Source organism: Typha latifolia, chromosome 11 (genome assembly GCF_019914945.1).
Source record: "Typha latifolia isolate L0001 chromosome 11, TyphaL0001v2, whole genome shotgun sequence".
NCBI lineage: Eukaryota > Viridiplantae > Streptophyta > Magnoliopsida > Poales > Typhaceae > Typha > Typha latifolia.
In genome coordinates this window covers 257546-273390 of record NC_133096.1, presented here as the reverse complement: position 1 = coordinate 273390, position 15845 = coordinate 257546, and the positions used below count along the sequence as shown (strand labels likewise).

The window sequence follows — 15845 nt, the reverse complement described above, 5'->3', positions numbered from 1 at the left end:
GTGTGGATTGGTAGGTTAAAATTTAGTCTTTTTTCATCATTTGTGAGTACTACATGTGTGTATATATATATATATATATATATGATTTTGAGCTAATTTCTTATGAGGAAAGCTCTATATTTTTTAACAAATCCAATGCAATCTTATTTTATTTATAATTTTTAATTATTAAATAATATAAAAATTATGTACTAATAACATTTTATTAAAATTTATTAATAAAATTAGTAACAATACTTTGTTTTTAATAAAAAAATTATTGCCGGAAAGCTTTTGTTGAGATTTTTCAAATAAGAATAATATTAAATAGTTTCGAAATTATTTAAATTTAATTAGTAGGTTTATTTAAATAAATGAGTAAAATATTAGCAAAGAAGATTCATCTTATTAGGTGCATACTGCATTAGATTATTCTTTACTGACTCATTAGATTAGATTTTAAATAGATAGATTTGAGAATCTGGGAATATTGGACACCCAAAATAATTTGAGAATAAATAGAAACACCGATTTCTAATAAGCTAGAATCAAAATAAGCTTCGAAAATACTAAAATAATATCTAAATATCGAATTTGACAAAATCAACAAATTTAAAACTATTATTTTTAAATCTCAAATATTTTATTAAAGAACAATAATTTTGGAAATATAAAAATTATATTTCCTTCTTCACATCATCTTATCATGTGCATACTGCCAAGTCTGAACAGCGACATCAATTGAGCACTGGCTAATCCTTTATTAGTATTAATTATTCCCACACTACCAACTTGTACATACGTAAACTTCATGCAACAGTTGGGAGGCCATGCAAGACCACGGTCTCCACCGTGAGCCCTGGCCCGAACCCAAACAGCACTCCCCATTCCAAACCATCTCCGGTGGTGGTCTTCCCTCCCTCCACCGACCTCCGCCGCATCTCATCCATCACGAATAGCACGCACGCGCTCGACATGTTGCCGTATTCGCTGAGCACGTGCCGCGACACCGTCAGCTTGTCCTTGTGCAGCCCTAGCTTGGCTTCCACCAGGTCCAGGATCGCCCGCCCGCCCGGGTGCACCTGCCAAAAGATCGAGTTCCAGTCGTCGATGCCGAGCTGTGCGAAGGCGTCGGTGAGGCTCGTCTCGATGTTGTTCGAGACGAGGCTGGGGACGTCCTTCCGGAGGCGGAAGGTGAGACCCGCCTATAGTACAAGTAATTTGAAATTAATTATAAACCTCAAGTGTGCACAAGAACTCCAAGTACGTAGTATACTATATTGTAAATGATAATTGTTTTCTATGAAGTTTTTTTAGATTACCTCGAGAAGGTGGCCCTCAATGGCGCCCTCGGAGTTCGTGGCGATGGCCTGGCTGGCATAAACGATTTCGTAGATCGGGCGCTCCACGGCTAGGTCGGGGTCAGAACCGACGATGACGGCGCTCGCGCCGTCTCCAAAAATTGCCGCGCCGACGAGGGAGTCAATGTGGCCCTCGGACGGCCCCCGGAAAGTCATGACGGTAGACTCGGAGCACACCCCAAGAACCCGCGCCCCGCGGTTGTTCTCGGCCAAGTCCTTCGCGAGGCGGAGCACGGTGCCGCCGCCGGAGCATCCCTGCTGGTACAACATGAAGCGGTTGACGTTGGAGCGCAGGCCGAGTTGCTTCGTGATCTGGTAGTCGGCTCCGGGCATGTCGACGCCGGAGGTGGTGCAGAAGATGACGTGGGTGATTTTCGACTTGGGCTGCCCCCACTCCTTGATGGCCTTCACCGCCGCCTCTGCCCCTAGCCTTGGGATGTCTTCCACGACCATGTCTTGCCGAGCGTTGAGGGATGTTCCCATGAACTGGGAGATGGTCGGGTTCGCCTTTAAGATCTCCTCAGTTAAATGTTGGTGACGCTTCCTGATCATTGTGTTATCGCCTGAAAAGAAATTAAGAAAGAAAAAAATAATAATAAATATAAACCATGCATCCATGCGTAGTTGCACGTACACATTAAGTTTCATTAGCGCCGTTGTTGCTATTTGGCCCCTTCTTGTCTGTAAAATTGATATGTAACACAAAAACGTACATATTTTCTTAAACTTCTTCTTGAGCTCTGTGAGATGTTCACTGTTGGTCGTGCGAAAGTAGTAGTCGGCGTAGTTGCTCTGGTACACGACGTTGTCCGGCGTGGCAGTGCCGATGGCGAGCACCGTGGCGGGGCCGTTCGCTCTCTGTGCCTTCCTGAGCTCCTCCACTGTCGCCATTGCTCTCTAACTCGGTCCGAGTCGGAAGTACAACTCCGAAGGTAGCAGGATAGAAGAGGAAGGAGAAGAAGAGGAAGGAGAAGAAGATGCAGGATACAGAGTAGGAGGGATATTTGATGTTGTTGGAATTAAAACAATGGGTGTGTTTGTGTATTTATAGCAGCGGTTGGGATATGTAATATCCATATTTCGTTGGACTTTTGTCACCGTGGTTAGGTAGCTCGCGTGGTGGAGTAAAAAATTGGAAAAGTAGACAGATAGAGCGCAGTGTTAGATAAAGCTTAGAAAATAGTTATTAAATTTCGTCGGACTAATATTACATACTTTCATAATCATTATTAAATTTCCAATTTTTATTACAAAAATGAATTTTTATTTTAAAATAAAATGTTAGGAGAGAAATGGTACACAAACACATCATTAATAAGAAAATTAGAGTATATTATATACGAAGATATTATATAGATAAGAATAAGAAATTATATTATACGAAATAAGTGTATAATAGTCCAGTAAATGTTAACTCTGTACCCACCTCCTACTCCTTAATTGATATTACACTAAATGAGCTGAAATTATAATAGTAATGGTAACTATTTCCTCACCGGATGTTAGAGATTAAAGTTTTAGTTATTTTAATTTACAAGAGCATATTATATGTATATAATTTGAGCTTATGGTTTTAAAAAGTTCGCTAGGTTGTCTGACATATGGCTGCGAAGAAAGGATTGAAATATTTTTTTTTCTTAGCTTTAAATTACAATTAATGCCATGTGATATTTTTCGGGGTCGTTACGTTCCCTATTTTGCCGTTTAATTATTACTATTGCCTCCTAATTCTTTACAACACAAGATGCATTTGACCGTTATTTTGGCCATATATGAAATATTTAAGTTGAGCACTTCATGTATGATAGGAAGTCAGATTTGAGTAAAAGACTATTGGGAAAACATCTCAAATACAATCATAACTTAAAAATCTACCCATGCCAATCAGCAGCGAAATTATCCTCGCGAAAGATGTGTTTAATTTCACAATTATGATTATTGCTAGTTAATAGAAGAATATCATTGGTGATAGATTCCATCGACTATGAGGCCAGAAAGATGCCCTTGATGATGTTGATTAGGAGGAGAAAGTCAAACTCCAAGCAGATATTAGTGAAATTCTTATCTTTCAAAAACAGCAAACCCTCCCGCATAGCAGCAGCTTCAGCTATCAAAATAATCCATACTCTACAGACAACAATTAGAGCAGTAATAGACGTTGGGTGAGGAGACAATATAGTGGGAAGGGGCATCCCGTATCTCAAGGGGTCCAAGTGGTTCACTACTCTAGGCCTTCCCTTAGACCCACCCTTACCTCCACGTGTCCCTTTCCCAGTCTTTTGACCAACCAGGTGAGTTTACCTTACCCTTTCCTAGCACTAGCGGTAATCTTACTGTTGATTTCGATGACCTGATCCACCATGTCCGCGCAGTTACCGACTGCCCGGTGGTGTTAGTAGAGGTTTGAACAACAGGGTCGCCACCGATTGCACCTAGGATAGTGCCCTCCTGGTGGCGACCTCGTCGGCCTCTCTTCTGAACACAAAATCCAAGGACCATTCTCGAGGGAGATAAACCCTCACTTCTTACCTTAGCACGAGCAGCATTTTTGGCGGCCAGCATCTCTTATTTCCTACCATATTTACCATCTCATATCTCGTAAAAATATGTTAATACTAATTAGAGTTGATTCTTGTCATATCTTTTCATTCATTGTTGTAGTGGCCTCATTCAACTATAAATAGGTCACCACTTGGTGCATCTCAATACATAAAAATATAATCAATCTTTCCACTATTACTATTCTACTATTCTCTTTCCTATTTAATTTTCTACAATTTCTACAGCATAGAGTTGCGTCATGGTAATTGGTATTCTAATTTCTCTGAAAGAGTGGTGTATTCCATGACAGTTTCAAAAGAATTATACTATCACATGCTACTTCTATAACTTATGTGTTTTAGAGCCATCGTTAGATTTCTTTTTCTTTTTTTTTTGGCAAATAAGTATCTGATCGTGAATGTAATTAGAATACTTTGTAAAAATCAGGATTATGAAATATTTAAAATATGAAATGCGTGTGCAATACAAAGTACAAGGTATTTGAATGACCACTCAAGCGTTTGAATATTTTTAATAGAGAAGCAGAAGTTGTTGCGGAGCCTAGAAACTACCCCTTAGGTGTTTAAACGCCTGAGCCATAGATGATAGTGTAGAGGATGGTCAAGGGTGGCGATAAATAACCGTATAATCGGATGGCTGTTGGAGAAAGGTTGTGGCTAGGATTTAGGTACTTTATGGGTTTTATAGTTACGATCTACTCATTTGAAGATAAAGACGATCTAACATCTATGATAAAAAAAATTGATAATAAGAAAATAATTAAACTCAATTAATTCTTAATGCTTGGATGTTTGGATAAATAAACTAAGCCTAGCTCTTCTATATATAGAGGTCGGATATAATGAGTCTTACTCGAACTTAGCCCTAAAGGCTTATACAGCTCAAACTAGGATTTGTCTTAGAGGCTTACATAACTTAATCGAAATTGTCTTAGTGGCTTACATGAATCGAACTAGGACTTGTCTTAAAGGCTTACATGACTTAATTAAACTTATCTTAGTGGCTTACATAATTTAGATGAACTTGCCTTAGTGACTTACATGACTTAATTAGACTTGCCTTAAGGGCTTACATAAGTATGAATTAATTAAAAGATAAATAGACTCGATCTATCGAGCCTAATATCCTCATGATGCAATCTGATCTAACTGATTCGCATCACCCTTAGAATCTGAGAGAATGGTCTAGCTAGCGGAGACGAGTTCATAGATGGGGCACTCGACGGCTAGGTTAGGGTCAACTCCGGCAATGACGGCACTAGTGTTGTCTCCAAAAATTGTCGTGCCAATGAGGGAGTCAATGTGGTCCTTGGACAGTCCCCAGAAAGGGAAACAATTATCTCATATCAAACAACAAGAACACATGCCACCCGTAGTTGTTCTCTGCGAAGTCTTTCGCTAGGCGAAGCAGCCCTGATTGGACAACATGAAGCTGTTTATGTTGGGCCATAGGCCGAGTAGCTTGGTGACCTAGTAGTCGACGCCAAGCATTTCAACGTCGGAGGTGATGTAGAAGATGAGGTTGGTGATCTTGGACTTGGGTGCCCCCACTCCTCAATGGCCTTCATGGCAGCTAGACCTGATCAAACAGCGGCCGCTCGTGCCCAAGCCTAACCCGGCCTAGTTTGGACCGGGCTTAGCCCGGCTCGAACCTGGTTTGGGCCCAGCCCAGCCCGAGCGCGAACTACCAACGAGCGGCACGAGGCAACCCTTTGCCCGCCCGGCCCGGCTTGGAAGCCCGCCCATTTGGCCGACCCGTTTGGCCCTCCCACTCAGCCCACTAGTTCGGCACGCCCGTTCTACTATAGTGAAAACCAATTGAAAATTTTGTACACTATACCGTTTTATAAATTTTAGCCCACCTCTCCCATCACATATTAGCCCAACATGTACTGTTTAAATTTTTTAGCCCACCTCTCTCATCACATATCAGCCCAACATGTACTGTTTAATTTTTTTTAATATACTTTTTTTTGAAAAGAAAGGAACAAAAATATTTTTAAAAAAATGTAACAGTAAAAAATATTCTAAAAATAGCTAAAAAATTCTGAAAATTAGCAAAATAGGACCTCCACTTTTTTACCATTTTACCTTTTTAACGGAAATAAACAACTAGTTTATAGGGGTATTTTGGTTATTTTAATTTTTCTCATGCTTATAAATAAATGATAAATTTTTTAAATTCATCACATATTCTCAAATTATCTAATCTCTCAAGTTCTTTCCAAATTAAAGGTTTTAAGATTTTTAGTCTTTAAATTAGCAAATTCTCTCCAATATGGATTCCTTTGATGATCATATAGAATCGCAATTGGAGGGCGAAAATTCAATTAATCCTACACCTGCATCTCAACTTGAACCTGATTTGGAAACTCTGGCTTCTACTTCATCATCAGGCAGTTCTAAGAGATTAAAGTCCGAGGTTTTGAAGTATTTCAAAAGCATTGAAACGAAAGATGGCCAAGCTAATGTTATAGATTGTAGAGAAATGTCTTTGATGTAATCATAATTTTTCTGCATTAACTAATAATAGACTACTCACCTAATGAGACATATTAAAGATAAGTATAAAAAAAGATCAACTTGATATTGGTCAAATGTTGCTTAATCAAGTTGCTTTCGAAAATATTTCTAATTTTAAAAGGAATTATGAAAATGCTCGTAAAGAAATAGTCAAATATATTATTTGTAGAAATAAACTTTTTGCATGGGTGATGAACCGGAACTTGAACGTTGTTTACAAAAAAGTTTTAATTTGGCTTTTAAAAAAATGTCTCGTCATACAATTAGAAGAGATGTTTTAAATAATTTTAGATTTTAAAAAATTAAAATCTATAATTGCTTTTACTAGTGATATTTGAACTTCATGCCAATGTTGGTTTATGTGTATAACCGCACATTTTATTAATGATTTCTTTTCGAAAGCTTGATGAGAGTCATACTGGTGAATATCTATCTCGTACTATTATTCAAGAGTTAACAAGTTATAATATCCAAAATAAGGTTTTTTTCTCTCACTCTTGATAATGCATTTAATAATGATTCCACAATTTCTAATCTTCAATGTTTTCTTTCTTTACTTTGTAATAGTGAATTATTATATAATAGATGCATATATTATATTATAAATTTAATTGTACAAAGTGGTCTAAAAGAAATTGCTGAGCTAATTCATAAAATTAGAGAAATTATACATCATATCATTTTTAATGATAAAAGAGCTAGAATATTTACAAATATGTGTAAAAGGTGTGAATTAAAAGGTTTCAATTGAAGTACAATATAGATGGAATTCTACTTATGAAATGTTAGAATTAGTACTCGAATATTAAAAAGCTATAATTTCTTATATTTTTTAGATATTAATAATGAACTAGAATGTCCTACTGATTTAGAATGAGAAAATACAGAAAAAAATAAAAGATATTTTAAAAATAGTATTTTATGCTACTAATATGTTGTCAAGCTCTTATTGTTCTACAATTACAATCGCTGGTATACAACTTGTTAATATTGTTCAACTTTTTATTGTTTTTAAAAATGATCGGACTTTACATAATGTTTTACAAAAAATGAAAACTAAATATGCTAAATATTTTAAACATTTTTCTTTACTTATTAGTTTTGACATTATATTAGAACATCAATTTAAGAGCCCGGCCTTTTTGATATTTTTAATAGTTTAAATGAAGATAAACAAGATGACTATGTTTCTCGTGCGGTAAATATTAAAAGTTATTTTGAAAGGTTTTTTAATGATTATTCTATTATATATAGTTATTCTTCTTCAATGTCTTCTGTTATTCCTCCTAAAAGTGGTAGTACTAAGAGGTCTTGCCCAACTTAAAATGAGGAGAACTTCTTGATCAATGTCGGAGAAAATTACTAAGCTTCAAATATATTACAATCATTTTGCAAGTGAAGGCAAATGAGACGAGATTAACAATTGTTGCTACCATGGCCCGTGATATATTGACCATACCTATGTCTATTGTACCTTCAAAATATGTTTTCAGTACAAGCGGATGATTAATTGATCAATATAGATCATGTTTCGGAAAAAAAACAATTGAAGCGTTGATGTGCCTACAAGACTGGTATGCTGTCAAATCTAGATCACAAGTGGACAACCATTTTGGAATAGAAAATATATGATTTGAGTTTTTAAATCTCAATGACTAATATAAGTTTATTTTATATTTTATAATTAACGGATGGATTATATAAATGATAAATAGTTGCGCCGGTGCTAGTTGGGATGTGCCCATTCTATAGTGATGCAAAAAAAAATCCTTCTATTTTTTATATAACTATTTGTTTAATTATGTAATTTTTTTGTGCTAAGAGTCATTGATCTATTCAAGTCACTCAGATGATCAGATCGTAGCCTTCAATCTTCATCCATCCGACGGATTGGGTCTCTGAGATGCCTCGCCGAGGTCGAGAGATGGGCATGACCGTGTGCCGCACTTGGGCATTCAGTGATGACGGGCCTAATGCTCTCCAGATCTCCCCTGGCTGCTTCGATGAGCACGTCTTCGAGGGATGCATTTGACTCGTTCTTCTCGTATTTGGTTTTCGGAGTGAAATTGGTGATGGGTTTTGGTTTATTGTGAGTTCCGTGTCGTGGTTTGGTATGATGAAGTTGAGAACTTGACAGGATTACTCGGTTGTGAATTGACTTTTACTGGAATCAATTGTCTTTCTCTTTCTTGCTAAGGTAAATCAATGATAAGTTTTGCATTATTTTAAGATTCACGTCTTGTTTTGCTATAAAAGTAAAATTGATTTTTATTTGAAATCCTCTCCTAGCAATTTTTATTCAATACATTGAAATGCTTTAAGTTTTTAGTGGAAGAGATCTCTAATTGCTTTGAGTCAAAATTGCTGGTTATGATAGAAAGAGTGTATTTTCCTTCTAAATGAAAATATTAATGGAATTTAAATATTCATCTAAACTAGAGGTGCTTCACTGTTCGCCTTCAGTTTTAATGTTGTTATGGTGACAAGACTTTCTCAATTAGTAGTGTTGTTGGGTTGCCAACTTGCATCATTAAATAGAAAGGAATATAGTATGAGAATATGAGGTTGTAAATTTGTAATTGTCTTTTTCTATGGCAATTAAAGTTTTAGTTGGATTAATGGTTTCTGTGGAATATATGGATGGTCAACATTGATTTGTATGAGTGGAATGTTAATAGTTTTAACTTGGTATATGGTTACATGTTGGATTGATGACTATTTATATTGGTAAAATGTAGTGAAGCAGGTTGAAGGAGAAGTCAGGAGAGAGAAAAGAGAAGATAAAAATTGTGTGATTTTCTTTTAGTTGTGAGAACTTTAGATAAAAATTGTTTGAGCATTCCCTTTAATTATGTGTTGCTAATAGTTTTATAAGAATCTGTGGTAGAAACTATGCTTAAATATTGAATTATTCAAATAGGTCGTATAATGTTTTTTTTTTTTTGTCTATAATACCCACCCATTAAGCCCGATCAGCCCCTCTCTCTCATGAGCTGATGGACGGTAATAGGCTACATTATTTTAGCCCGGCCCAATCCACTCGTGGGTGAGCCGACAAATACAGTGCTTGGCCCGGTAGGCCCGCCCGGTAGGCCCGACCCAGCCCGCCTGATGATCACCTCATATGGCAGCTTACACTTCTTCCCGTACGATGTCTTGCCGTGCTTCAAGGGATGGAGCCATGAATGCACAAATGTTGGGGTTCTCCATTAATATCTCCTCACTCTACTAGAAGTAACGTTTCTTGATCATCGACTTATCGCCTAAAATTAATTAATTAACCATGTATGCATGCATGCACGTATACATTTCGTTTATTAGGTAATCAACAATAATGTCAGCTGTGGAATGAAAAAAGAAATATACTAAAATAATATAAACTATGATGTACGAGATGAGAGGTCTCTTAAACTTCTTCTTGAGCTCGGTGAGATGCTCACTCTTGGTGATGCGAAAGTAGTAGTCTGGGTAGTCTCTTAAACTTCTTCTTGAGGCGATGGCGAGCACGGTGGCTGCGCCATTTGCTCTCTGCGCCGTCCTGATCTCCTCCACCGTCGCCATTCCAGTCAGTCTGGTCGATCGGACGATGAAGTGTGACTCACACTGTGTGAGGAAGAGAAGGGTAAGAGTGAGGAAAAGTGCAGGGTGCTTGGTGATCTATAGTTAAATAGGAATTAAACCAAGTGGCGACGGGCATATGCACCCCGTCGGTTTCGTTTAAGACCGACTAGAATCAAATCAAATAAATTTTATTGTTGATCTAATAAATTTCGAGCTGCCCCAGCCAATCACTGAGTAGTGATAGATCAACTACTATTAAGATCTAAATAGGGGCGCCACCTTCGCTATCCTTCTCAAACTTCTTCCAACTGAAAAGTGAACAACAAGTTGCCCATTTGCCCACATTTAAGTTTGTGAAATCATAACACAAGTCACAAAACTATTACCTATAAGATTAAATCATTCTCTGCTTAGTTTCAAAGATATGAAAGTGAGGTCAGCCGAAAGTAGAGTGAATAACAAGTTGTCTCTTTAACATAGTAATCAAATAAAAGAACTAAAATATTTAAATAAATATCAATATAATACTATATAATATTAAATGTAAAATTTTGACTGAGCCCCATTTAATATATTAGCCAACGGCCCCAAGATGCTACCGACGGCTTGTCAACCTAAACACCACTAAGATATTATTATGAACCGAGCTAAACTGAATTTATTTATCCAGATAGTGGTAGCGATTTGGTAGTCGGTTTAATGGAGATAGTGAGATCTAAGGATGATAGCAAAAGGAATAATAGTGATGATAATGGCATAGGGTAGATCTGTGATTTAGTGTGAGAAGATGGTCGACCCTAAAGAAGAAAGGGGAGGAACTAGCCGACGACTAGGGTTTGAGGGAGGAATGAGAAGATGGTCAAATTTACTAGACTAGGGGGATCGACAATCGAGAAGGAAAGAAATGTCATCAATTTAACAGCGTCAGCCTTGGATCTAGGAGAAGGTTGAGAGAGATGAGGTAGGAGATGATAGAAATGTCAATATTCTTTCGTAATCCCAAAATGGTTGTTTTTCACATATTTAGATGCTAACTAAAATTTAAATTAACTCTAACATAAAAATCTAGGCGTCGAGCGTTCGAACGTCGTTGGACGGATTACACTCTCAGATTCGGACGTTTGAACAACGGGCGACAACCGTTTCAACACCAAAACTCGAGAGCAGTCAGCATGTTTCGGCGTTCAAACGTTAGGTTGTCACAATTTAAATGTCAAAACCTAAGAGCACTTATTCTTCGATAGGGTTGTGGCGTTCAACTAATAATTTAGATCTGATTATACCCCTAAATTTAGGGTATTGCCAAAAAAAGAGTAAAAATTTTTTTTACTTTCTCTAATTGCCAATTCTTAGTGGCAACTTTGGAAGCATAGAAATGCGGCCAACTTCAGCTCACAATGACTATGGATTGATTACCTTAAGCCTAGCTTGAGCAATAATCCTCTAGAAAAGCACACGCTCCTCCACCTTTGATTAGTTGGTCTCCGCCCTCGAAATCTTAGGTTAAGCTCAATAATGATGGTGCTTCTGAGTCGACCAACGATGAGGATAGAGGAGGATGACTTTCCAGAGATTTTGATGCTAATATTCTTTTTGCAACTAGAGTCCTCATCAAATGCGAGAATGCCCTCTTTGCTTACTCCTGCCTGGGTCATAAGGGAGGCACTAGAGCAAGCCCAAAGTATCAACATCCAAAATCTGATTCTCTGAGTCAGATTCCAAACAACTAATCTTTCTTCCTCGAAAAGAGAGATGGAAACCAAATCATCAGAAATCTCGTCAGAGATATTCAACACCTGATTGACTCTTTTAAAAGAGTGACAATTAACTGCATTTTTAGAAAAACAAATTTTATTGTTAATTGGTTGGTTGCTTGCTTCTTTTATGTGAGATGGCTCAGGTATGCCTGAATTTATATTCATTTTGTGTCTTAGTGCTGCTGGCATCTTGTATTGACAAGGCAGTAGAGTGTAATTATTTTTTGGGGCGCCTTGCCTTCTAACAAATGCAATTCTAATTATCTAAAAACCCACACTTTTCCTTAGCCGGAAAAAAATTTAAAAAAAAAAAGATCTCCCACACTCTTAATCTAACCGCAGACATTAGATTAACAAGAAAATCTCAACACAAAAATGAAAGTTTTCTTCTGTTTCAGTGTTTCTTTCTTTCTCCACAGCCATTTAGATTTAAAAAAGATAATTGAGGAGGACAACAGAAAGCCACTATGAATAGGTCATTGCGTTAAGTATCTAATTCTTTCTATAAATATTATAATTGTATTTTGTTATAATTAGCTATTAAATTTTGGGTATTATTCCAAATATACGAGATGAAATTAAAAGATCTACGTGTATTGAGAAGGGATTTGTACAGGAATATCAACAATGAGGCAATGAGGCAATAATACACTGATTTCAGAAAATAAATTCTTGTGGCAACTGTAATTTTTAGGTTAATTTAGAAGGACGAGTTTTATTCTTTTTATTATCCATAGTTTATATATAATTTTATTTGATACTAATAAAATTACATAGTTTACATTTTATATAATTAAAATTTACATGAGTGATTTTTAATCTCGTAATTTTGTCTCTCCAGACAAAAAATAATTCATGGCTCAGCCACTCATAGGGGTTGCCTTGCTGCCCGTGCTGAAAGTTTTTCTGGGCTACTTAAAATCTAATAAATTGCATGGTCTTCTCAAGCTTCTTTAACTAAAAATGAATCAAAAGTGGCCAATTTGCCTACATAGTTTGTGAACAACCCACAAATTTATTGCCTATAAGCTCAAAATATTTTTCTGCTTAATTGCGAAGATATGAAAGTGAGTTCAAGTAGAATTTTTAAGGGAATAACGAATAGTAATTTCTTTAACATAGTACTCAAATAAAAAGAACAAAAGTATTTGAATAATTTATATTGATATAATAAATACTATCTATATAATCAAATGTTAAATTTTGAGGGGCCCTATTTAATATATTCGCCTCGGGATCAAGATGCCCTGGTCATAGAGCTTGTTATTAATGTACTTAGGTAGCATAATAAACTCAAAATGTTCCTACATGCATGCTATATTTTTTGTTACGTAAGATATCAGAGTTTTTGACCAAACTAAACCTCTTTCAAACTGAAATAGACCACTCGTTAAACTTAATATGAAAAAATTACTTTACTGTAGTATTATGTAAAATCAGTATTTTATCTAAACATTTTATCATCATTTTATATGTCGCGCCCAAAATAAATAAAAACTAAAGGCAGACTCAGTTGAATCGATCCATGTTTTATCTAAAAATTCTCAAATATCATTGATAAGTTCAACTTTTTATCGTATATAAATCACTGATAAGATTAGTATTTTATTTTGTTATCTTATAAATATAAATACTGAATTTATTGGAGCTTTTATCTAAAAGTAAAATATTGATCTTATTAGTATTTTAGTGACACCTTTTAGTAAGAAGTTTGGGGTTGGGTCTGTTCAGTAACAAAAGAAAGTTTGAAACATAGTTAGTTTGGTCAAAAACCGAAGATATCATTATATAATATTTAGAAATTTGCCACGATAAAATAACAACTGTCTCAGATTATTATGCACTTTCTATAATGCGACCAAGAGGGTCGAGTCAATTAGATCGAACTGAGTCCAGTTTACTTAGTTGAATTTGTTCCTTGCTTTTAATTTTAAAAAGTAAATGTAAATTTAACCTGGCGAATTGGATCTGACCTACTATGACTCTACTCCTATAAATAAAAAATATTATAGATTATTTCTATGTTAGGAATAAATATTAAGTTTGGTTATTTTATTATTTCACATTTATGTTTTATTTAAACTATTAGATCGTCTTTATTTTCTTAGGAGTAGATCTTAACCCTAGAACTCTTTTAAGATTTCAAACTCTAACCACTATCTTACTTCATAAGCTACCCACCCTTATGGCTAACCTCTACCGTCCCACGACCATCTGCTTCCCTATGACAATCGTTGCAACGTTGAATAGTCAATTCAACCTAATTCTGATCTTCCCTCACCCTTTTTGGCTATAACTTCTTACTTTAAACTCTAAATTCACTCAAACCAGAGCTAAAAGATCTCTAACTCATGAGGCTACTATTTTTTAAATTTTCATAATTTTCTTACAAGCCATACCCGATAGAAACAAATAGTATGGAGAATTTTTAATTGAAAATGAGGATAGAGATCCTAAAAAAGGCATCTAAATAAGGATTTGGAGGATAAGAGAAGGTTTCCCCTCCCTGAGCCGATCATTTTAGATGTGGTCCGTAACAACCCTTTCTTGATATAATAATACAGGAAGTAAAGCTTAAAATAGGCAATCACAAACACAAACGATATTACGTGGGAAAATCTCTAAACTCAAGGTAAAAAAAAAATTATCGATCTTAACTTGGATGTAACCGATCACTAAATTCAATGTAGTAATTACAAGATGGACTTACAAATTGTCTGTTGTCCGTTAATCTCCACGATTATATTTATAAAATCTCGCTCATTTGAATCCCTAATTTAGTGCTTCCTCGGATTGATTTCTAATCTCGGTAACTATAAAGTTGATGTGATCATCTCAGTGACCCAAAATAGAAACCTTTAGGAATTGGTAAAGACTGGATCTCAGTAGAACTTAATTTTTAGCACCTTCCATGCCATATTTTTCCAAAGTTGCAATCTTGAATTTTCATCGACTTCAAAGTGGAGGCGTGTGAATGACAATGAAGAAATGACCTAGGGTTAGACCTCAAGTCTTTAGACAGGTCTCTATAAAATTAAATGTCATAACTATGCTAAAAATAATGTAGATTGGCCTTTGGAAATTAGTGATCTGTCATGCGCTTGAATGGCCTGAAGTGAATGCAACTGGGAAAAATGTGTCTCTATTATTTTCAATGTTAATTTGTGAGAACACTTTGCAATTGCCTGGCACACACAAAAATCTCTGTCATATATATCATAACCACTTTTAAACAGTTTATAATTTTCTTCAATTTTCGTTTTGAAGTCCTCTCTATACTTGCAATTACATAAAATTGTTACAATACGTATACATAAAATCTAAACTCTTTTACTTATTTATATCTTATTTTGATCACATTCCCCGTTACATAAAACTTTACATTGTACGATAATTGCTATCGTTGTTATGTATATTAGAGTTATGCCAGAAAAGATAACTCTTCGACATACAGAATTTTCATAGCCTATCTTTATTTAATTATTAGATAGACCACTTTGTACATAAATAAAATAAATGTGATGATTCCGTTTTTATTAATTATGTAAATTTTATCTGCAAATAAAAGCAATTACTGGAAAGCATGGCATTTGTCCTAGATAAAGCATTTCTTATGTTTTGTGTTGATAGGAAAATAATGCATTGTAGCATGCCTCTTTTGGATCGAGACATAAATATGAAATCATTTCTTGTTTGATGAATTACTAAAATATTTCTCATTTTGCTCTTGTCACCGTAGAGTTAATTGAGCATAAGAGTTGTCATTTATTTTCAACCTGTTTCTTAGATAGCTTCGTTTTATCACTTCATTACACCAGACTTTCCTATCCTAAATGGGAGCAAACAATCCAAGTCGATCATTTTTTGGGATCCTAAATCTAGAAATAATTTTGAGAGAGAATGAGCTCTCAGATCTGTCAGAAAGAATCTTATAATGCTTTAATGTGAAGAGTAATCGAGGATTGAGCGCTAATCCAATGCACTCGTGCATCACTCTCATCTGACGCCAAGTTACTAACACAACTAATCCACATCAGCACGCACGCATGCATGCACGTCAGCTATCAAGTAAATTCCATGCAGAATATTCGGCGTGTGGTATT

The 15845-nt window shown here is 35.7% G+C and overlaps 1 protein-coding gene across 1 annotated transcript; it reads right to left on the bottom strand.

Moving 5' to 3' along the window:
- Positions 1-600: 600 nt before the first annotated feature.
- Positions 601-2357, bottom strand: LOC140798252 (chalcone synthase 3-like). Its single transcript, XM_073152050.1, has 3 exons — positions 2054-2357; positions 1302-1903; positions 601-1184 (listed from the first exon to the last, which is right to left on the bottom strand). The coding sequence occupies exons 1-3, from the start codon at positions 2229-2231 to the stop codon at positions 789-791; spliced, it is 1176 nt and encodes a 391-aa protein (XP_073008151.1). The 5' UTR covers positions 2232-2357; the 3' UTR covers positions 601-788.
- Between the last annotated feature and the right edge of the window lie 13488 nt (positions 2358-15845).

Coding starts and splice junctions, on each gene's coding strand:
- LOC140798252 (XM_073152050.1), bottom strand. CDS start 2,231: ATGGCGACAGTGGAGGAGCTCAGGAAGGCACAGAGAGCGAACGGCCCC. Junction 1,904..2,053: donor GAAGAAGTTTAAGAAAATAT/GTACGTTTTTGT, acceptor ATTTCTTTTCAG/GCGATAACACAATGATCAGG. Junction 1,185..1,301: donor TTGAGGGCCACCTTCTCGAG/GTAATCTAAAAA, acceptor CTTGTACTATAG/GCGGGTCTCACCTTCCGCCT.